At 40.8% G+C, this 7,936-nt stretch overlaps 1 protein-coding gene across 1 annotated transcript; it reads right to left on the bottom strand.

The window, feature by feature from the left end:
- Nucleotides 1-6,771: 6,771 nt before the first annotated feature.
- On the bottom strand, nt 6,772-7,352 carry LOC108493064 (RNA-directed DNA polymerase from mobile element jockey-like; the record flags this gene model as incomplete). The annotated part of the gene is given in 2 exon segments (XM_017806055.1): nt 6,772-6,939; nt 6,942-7,352. Coding segments are annotated over 2 exon segments (579 nt in total), but the record flags the coding sequence as incomplete, so codon positions are not given.
- Nucleotides 7,353-7,936: the final 584 nt, after the last annotated feature.

The following is a 7,936-nucleotide window of genomic DNA, read 5'->3' as shown; positions in this document are numbered from 1 at the left end:
GATATTGGGTCTTGGGATATCTATATATTTTATTTTAGTTTTGTTCCCTTTTCCCTTCCCCCTTCCCTTTCCCTTGTGAAATTGTATATAAGTGTAAATATATTTATATATCTCACTTTGGTTGTTTCTCTCTCGTTTCGGGTTTTTTTTCTTAGTTTTTTTTCTCCCTCTTCTCCCTGAGGTTGGAGGGGGAGGACTCCTGGTGGTAAGGTTTGGAGACTTGGCAGGGAGCCAGCTTCAAACCATATCACACTTCATGTGTTACATTTACCTAAAAAAATTTGAGAAGAATCTTCATTATTGTCTGCGTGTCCACATACATAAGAGTTTTCTTACAATGAAAGTCCTTGCATTTTATCAGGAGAAGCCATAGAATCCTAATTATTGGATTAAAAAGCCAGGAAAATTCATAATGGCAATTCTTTAAATTCAAGTATGATTTTTAAAATGAGATTGTTTTATTTGTAATTCACCATTTGAACAACTTGTTCAGATGTGTAGCAAACTTTTATCACTTGAAATTCTGATATCAAATTACCACCCTTCTGAAATATTTTGTGATTAAGTACAAGTTACAGGGATGTTAAACAACTGAACAGAAAATTTTTGAATTGAAGAGAAAATTTTGAACAGAAAAATATTGAACAGAAAATTTTGCTAGAAGATCAATTTGTTGTAATTGTCCCTTCAGATTTTTAAATATTTGTAACTAGAAACAGTTCTATGCAGGGTTTTCTTTCATTTTTGAGCCCGTTTGATGCACTGCTACACCAGCATTGGGATACTGTCACTTCCCAATACAGAGCTAAACACTGGATGCAGGCATTAGGAAATAACTGATAGATGGAAAGAAATGGAAGGTATGCTCAGGACAGCTAACACTCACCTCTTCCTTTTCTCTTCATTGCATTTGCATCCAGCTTTGAGAATACTGGTGCTTTTGAGATGTAAATATTTTATAAGACTAATTGGACTACTTCTAATGATGTTCCTGTTTTACATCTATCCCACAATAAATGAGATCTGCTCTTTGAATGAAATAAAATAGTTCTTTGGAAAGGACCAAAAACTATCATCTAGTCCAACTCCCTGGCCACATCAGGGCTGAACAAAATCTAAAGCACAATATTAAGGGTATTGTCCAAATGTCTCTCAAACATTGACAGGCTCTAAGCATCAACCACCTCTCCAGGATGCCTGTTTTATCGTTTGATCATTCTCTTGGAAAAGAAATGCTTCCTAATCTCTAGAATAACTGTCCCTTGTCACAGCTTTGAACAATTCCCCCTTGTCCAGTTACTTGATCCCACAGAGAAGAAATCAACATCTCCATCTCCACTTCCCCTCCTCGGGAAGCCTTACAGAACAATGAGGTCACCCTTCAGCCTCCTTCTCTCCAAACCAGACAAATCAGAATCCTCAGCCACTCCTCACAGGACATGCCTTCCAGTCCTTCCATCAGCTTTGTTCTCCTTCTCCAGATGCATTCAAAGATCTTCACATCCTCCTCAGATTAAGGCACCCAGAACTACATACAGTACTCACGGTGAGGCTGCACAAATGCTGAAATCAGAGGAGTGTACTGTCCAAGGTCTATCAGTATTATTAAAGACTGGGATAAAAAGCCCTATTGAATACCTCCGCTCTTCCATTTTCCCAAATGACCTTCAATACATAGTGGTCAAATGACTTTCTTGGACCTCCTCTTGCTATTAACATTCCTAAAAAAGACTTTCTTCTTGTCTAACAAAACACCAGCCAGTTTCAACTCCAGCTGAGCTTAGGTCTTTTTGCGTCTTCTCCCTGCCTATGTGAACCACAGCTCTGTACTCTTCCTGCAATGTCTGAATTCTTCCATAGGTCATAAAATTTCCTTTTCCTGCTGAGTCCCAAGAGGAGTTACCTTTTCAGTCAAGCTAGTCTTCTTCCACTCTTGTTTGTTGACAAAATGGGGCTCTGAATCATAGAAACTTAGAATAGTGAAGACTGGAAAACACCACTACGATCCTCAAGTCCAACTGTTAATCTAACACCACCATGTCACCATGTTCACCACTAAACTATGACTCCGAGTCCCATATCCACATGAATTTTGAACATTTCCAAGGATGGTGATTCCACCACTTACTTGGCAGCCTGTTCCAATGCTTGATCCTCCTTCAAACAAAGAAATTCTTCCTATTATCTAATCTAAAGCTCCCCTGGTACAATTCGACACCATTTTCCCTTGTCCTGTCACTTGTTTCTTGGAAGAAGAGACCAATCCCCACCTTACTACAACCTCCTTTCAGGTAGTTGTAGACAGAAATAAGGTCTACTCTGAGCCTCCTCTTCTCCAGGCTAAAACACTCCTAGCTCCCTTAGCCACTCCTCACAGGACTTGTGTTCCAGACCCTTCACCAACCTCGTTGCCCTCCTCTGGACACGCTCCAGCATCTCAATGTCTTTTCTGTAGTGAGTGAGGGGCCCAAAACTGAACACAGAATTCAAGGTGCAATCTCACCTCGGCCCACTGATCAAGCCTGTCGAGATCCCTCTGGAGTGATTTCCTTCTCCCCAGCAGATCAACATTCTCCCACCCAACTTGGTATTGTCTGGAAATTGACTGAGGGGAAACTCAGTCGACCTTTCATCCAGGTCATTGATAAAAATACCTAACAAAACTGGCCCCAACACTAAGTCCTGGGGAACCCCACTGTTGACTAGCCAACAGCCTGATGTATCTCCATTCACCACCACTCTCCAGGCCCTGCTGTGTAGATGGCTTTTTACCCAGTGAAGAGCACACCTGTCCAAGCCATGGGAAGACAGTAGTTTGAATTGCTTCAGGATGAAGGAGGTCTAGAAGACATATTTAACTTCCTAGTACTTCAACCACTACCAGTGCTGCTGCCATTTTTTGAATGCAAAGGGTGGGACACTTCTGTTTCCATCCATTTCTGTTTCCATTCTGTTTCCAGAATGAATGGGGTGAGCAGCATAGACTGTGAATACAGGCATTGTGCAGCCTCTCTGAAATAGGAGAATAAAAGAAACCTTGGATAACTTACTGTCCCCTGTGAGCTGTGCTCCATGTATTGGTGTTAATTGACTGCACTCTAGGGATCTGACTTTCCCCCTATGTTGTATGAGATACACAGAGGACTTGACTTTATGACTCCTTGAACTGAGCAATTAAAGGGAAAAATGGGAGGACAAATATTTCTTTGACAGTCTTCCTTTGGGGGGGGGAATTGGGGTTTTGGGGGGGAATTGGGGTCTCTGAGGGGGGGAATTGGGGTCTTTGGGGGGGAATTGGGGTCTGGGGGGGGGATTGGGGTCTGGGGGGGGGAAATAGGGTTTTTTGGGGGGGATCTGGGGTCTCTGGGGGAAATTGGGGTCTTTGGGGGGGGAATTGGTAATTGGAATCTAGACCTTTGTGTTTCAAAGTAATGTGTACAGGCCTGTCTTTGACAGGGCCAAAAGAAACTAAAGAGGACTCCCAGGTTACACTTTTTTACTGTAATCTGAACAAAGAAATGAAATATCTTGATTAAAATGGTAATTACCACATCATTCTGTCTGTTTAGAAGTCATCTTAAAATTAATAACTTGATTATTAAATATGTAATGGTGAAGAAAGTGTATCTGTGTAAATAAAATAGCACAATGCAAATAACCATAAGTTACAGTCTGTAAATTAAAAAATAAAATTATAGACAGTACACTCTATAAAACACAGTCAGTAAATTTGTTTTACCATTATTATTGTCAGGATAATGTAACAAACAGATGGATGATTTAATATAATTTGGTTAGCTAATTTTAACAGGCTTGGCTACAAGTGTTAACTTATTTTTATATTTGATTTTTACTGTGCTTGCTGTGGCCCAACTTGCACAACAAAAGCTCAAATCTGCACACAAGACAGCTGTTGAGATGCTGTCAAGAGAGTAGCATAAAATCTCAATTCAAAGAATTTATCTCTCTCTCCCCACCAAAAAATATTTGGGCTTGATTTATGTTTTTTTTGTTCAAAGGAATCATTGTAAGCTACCAATTACACTTCTAAAGGCCTAGAATCAAAATTACATGCAAACATACGCATCCAAGAAGGGTACTAGACAAGATGTACTAGTCAGCTGAATCAGCAGGTGCTATCAGATTTTTAAGGACAGGAGGGGGGGGGAAGTAGCCTTCTTTTTGAATGGGTACTAAACCTGCATCATTTTCATGTCAAGTTCAGGACAGTACACTATCTGAAAAAATATGAGTTAGGAAAGAAAGAGCACCACTGCACGACTCATGACAGCAGCCATTCTGCAGTTTCAGTTGAACTATGTGCAACATACGCTGTATTATGTGGGAAGGCTTCATTTTATCAACACTAGTATCTAACTAGTACTTAATTCAGAACCTATTTAGTAGTATCCGCCAAAATTGGTTATTAATTTCAGTTGCCCTATGATCATAATTCTTATTCATAGAAATAGAATGAATCTATAAAGTATTCTGTAATAGCTATTACAACAGCAAGCCACTGGAAAAAGCTCTTTGACTTCCCACAATGATTAGACTCATTACAGCTTATTACTGAAAGAAAGTTTCAGAGAATTTGTGCTGTAAGTAACAGAGCTGCCTAATCCAGAAGATAGGAAGTAGTTATTCATGTTGTCATAACTTGTAGTACTTCAGAGATTTTTGTCATTTTTACTAGGGTCTTAAAGAAATGAAAAACTGAAAATACTGGTGTGAATACATCTATTTGCATCAAGAGATATATGTCTTTTTGAATAAATAGAACCTCCTTTGTCTAGTTCAACCTAAAAAGCAAAACCATGAAAGTATTGATATCATTAATGGAATGTTAGTCTTGCTTTCCTACTGAGCTGTTTGTTTGTTTTTATTTCAGTAGAAAACTTCTATTAAATTTTAGCTGTAAAGAAGTGAGAAAAATGGCTTCATTTAAAAAATATATTTTCTACATGGTTCTTGTTGAGAGTCAGATAGAAGACAAGGTATCCATGGAATGGATATGCATGGAATAGATTTGCAAACCTCCTTAGAGCATAGTTAGGAGATTATTTGCTTGCTCTTTTCTAGCAGTTTCTCTTAAGAATTGTCACTAACACTATCTGGGAGTCATTGCAATAATAATTTCCATTAGTGAATAAAAGGCAGTAAATATTTAACTTGTAAAATTTTTTGAAACCTTCAGCATGTTAATGAAATGTTGGGGTTTTTTTCCCATGAAGAAGAAGTAAAAAATATCTGATATTGTCTGTATTAATATATTTATTGTATTTCCTGGAGGTATGACTATGTGTTTTGTTCGGCACTGTACTGAAAGAATAGCAACCTTCTTCCTTTCACTATGAAAATCTAACTAGAATGACAGCAAGACCGGTGTTACGGGCTGAACAAACGTGCAACTAAATTGTTCCATATTAAAAGTAAGAAAATGCACACAGGGGAACAAAGTCTTGTGGTTCTTAAAAATGAAACTGCATTAAAAATACCTGGAAAACAGGTGAAGAGGGAAACTGCTTAATGTGATGAGAAAGTTAACTGCAAAAATGCCTGTCAAATACCTACAGGAATGACAATACTGCATTTGTCAAGGCAATAAATCTGTCCTTTCTGTGATCAAGAAGAGTTTGTCATCTCATGTCATCATGGCTAGGCTTCGCGAACGAAGATTTAGGAAGGGCTCTACCCACTTGTGTTGCAAGCGCGTTGGTGGCTGAAAAGGCCAATATGAGATAGCCATGTCGGGTTGCAAAAGGCACAGCAGAAAGACTCCTTAGATGGTATATTCTGCAAGACACGATTCTTTCTGCGTTGCCTTTTCTCCTCAAGAGTGATCCTGCGTGCGTTCTCAAAGGAAACAGCAGCGTTATAGATGGTGTGTCTCCAGGTCTCCCAGTTGGAGGCCAGAGTTGTGGTGGTCAATACGGCCAAGGCTGAGTTGTTGTTTCAGGGAGTCCTTGTATCTTCTCTTCGGGGCTCCTCTCATGCGGCAGCCAGTGGCAAGTTCTCCATAAAGCAGGATCTTAGGGAGGCGGTGGTCCTTCATCCTTGAGACATGCCCTGCCCAAGGCAGCTGTGTTCTCAGCAACATGGCCTCAATACTTGTGACTGCTGCTTGTTCTAAAACAGATGTATTGGTCACATAATCTGACCAGTGGATGTTTAGGATTGTACGGAGGCAGCGTTGATGGAAGCGTTCTAGGAGACGCAGGTGGTGGTGGTAGATGACCCATGATTCAGATCTGTATAAGAGAGTAGACAGCACTATGGCTCTGTAAACACTGATCTTTGTACTTTTCTTCAGGTGTTTATTTCACCAAACTCTTTTATGAAGCTTTCCAAAGCACTATATGCTTTTGCTAACCTGTTGTCTATCTCTCCGTCAATCTTACCATCCGAGGAGATGAGGCTACCTAGGTAATTAAACTGCTGGACTGATTTAAGCTCTGACTGGTCAATGGTGATGTGGGGATGATGGGGGACATCCTGAGGTGCAGGTTGATGGAGAACTTCTGTCTTCTTTAAGCTGACTTCCAACCCAAAGAGCTCAGCAGCTTCTGCAAAGCAAGATGTTAAGCGCTGCGGAGCTGCTTCTGTGTGGGCAACAAGGGCAGTGTCATCAGCATAAAGCAGCTCCCAGACAAGATGGTTTAAGGTCTTGGTATGGACCTTCAGTTGCCTTAGGTTGAATAGGCTTCCATCAGTACGGTATCGAATGTAGATACCGTCCTGATCCTCGAGGTCTGCCGTGGCCCTTTGGAGCATCATGCTGAAAAAGACTGTGAATAGGGTTGGAGCGAGAACGCAGCCTTGTTTCACACCATTCTTTATTAGAAAGGACTCAGAAAGTGTGTTGCCATATCTGACTTGGCCATGCTGATCCTCATGGAGTGAGATGATCATTTTAAGGAATTTAGGGGGACAACCTAAATCTGTTCCAAAATCTGCCACAGACCTTTTCTGCTCACAGTATCGAAAGCCTTGGTGATGTCGACGAAGGTTACATAGAGATCTTTGTTCTGTTCCCTACACTTCTCTTGCAGTTGACTGAGGACAAATACCATGTCTGTGGTACTCCTGTTGGCTCTGAAACCACACTGGCTTTCAGGTAGAATTTCTTCTGCTATAGCGGGTATTAGTCTGTTCAAGAGTATTCTTGCCAGGATTTTGCCAGCAATGGAGAGCAGAGTAATACCACGATAATTTGAGCAATCTGATTTAATTCCTTTCTTCTTATACAGAGTGATGATTACTGCATCTCGAAGGTCTGATGGGAGTTCGCCTAGTTCCCAACAGTGCACCACAGACTTGTGAAATTTGGTATGGAGTGCAAGGCCCCCATGTTTCCAGACTTCAGGTGGAATTCCATCAACCCCAGCTGCCTTGCTGATTTTTACCTGCTGTATGGCCTTGAGAGTTTCTCCTAAAGTGGGGGCAGTATCCAATTCATACTTCACAGGTTGTTGCGTGATGGACTGAATTGCTGAGTCTTGGGCTACCATTATCATTGCAGTTTCCAACACCATGCTTGCCTAATACTCCTTTCCATGCTTCAAAATTCTTACCTACTCTGGCATTGAAATCACCAAGGATAATGATCTTATCATCTGCAGGTACCTTTTGGGTTAGGCGGTGCAGTTCACTGTAGAATTTATCTTTTTCGGCAGGGTCAGCTTGGAGAGTTGGGGCATATATGCTAAAGATGACAACATGTTGGTTGTTGTTTAGTGGAAGGTGTAGGGAGATAATGCGATCACAGTGACCTGTCGGCAGATTTTCGAGTTTGGAAAGAATAGAGATTTTGATCATGAAGCCGACACCCGAGAGATGTTTTTCAGTTCTGGGTTTACCTGACCAAAAGAGTGTTTAAGCAGCACCATCTTCTCTCAGGCTTCCTTCCTCGTGAAGGCGAACTTCACTGAGAGCG

Source organism: Lepidothrix coronata, unplaced genomic scaffold (genome assembly GCF_001604755.1).
Source record: "Lepidothrix coronata isolate B3197 unplaced genomic scaffold, Lepidothrix_coronata-1.0 Scaffold14, whole genome shotgun sequence".
Classification (NCBI taxonomy): Eukaryota; Metazoa; Chordata; class Aves; order Passeriformes; family Pipridae; genus Lepidothrix; species Lepidothrix coronata.
The sequence above is the reverse complement of the archived record's forward strand: the minus strand, read 5'-3'. Positions and strand labels throughout refer to the sequence as shown.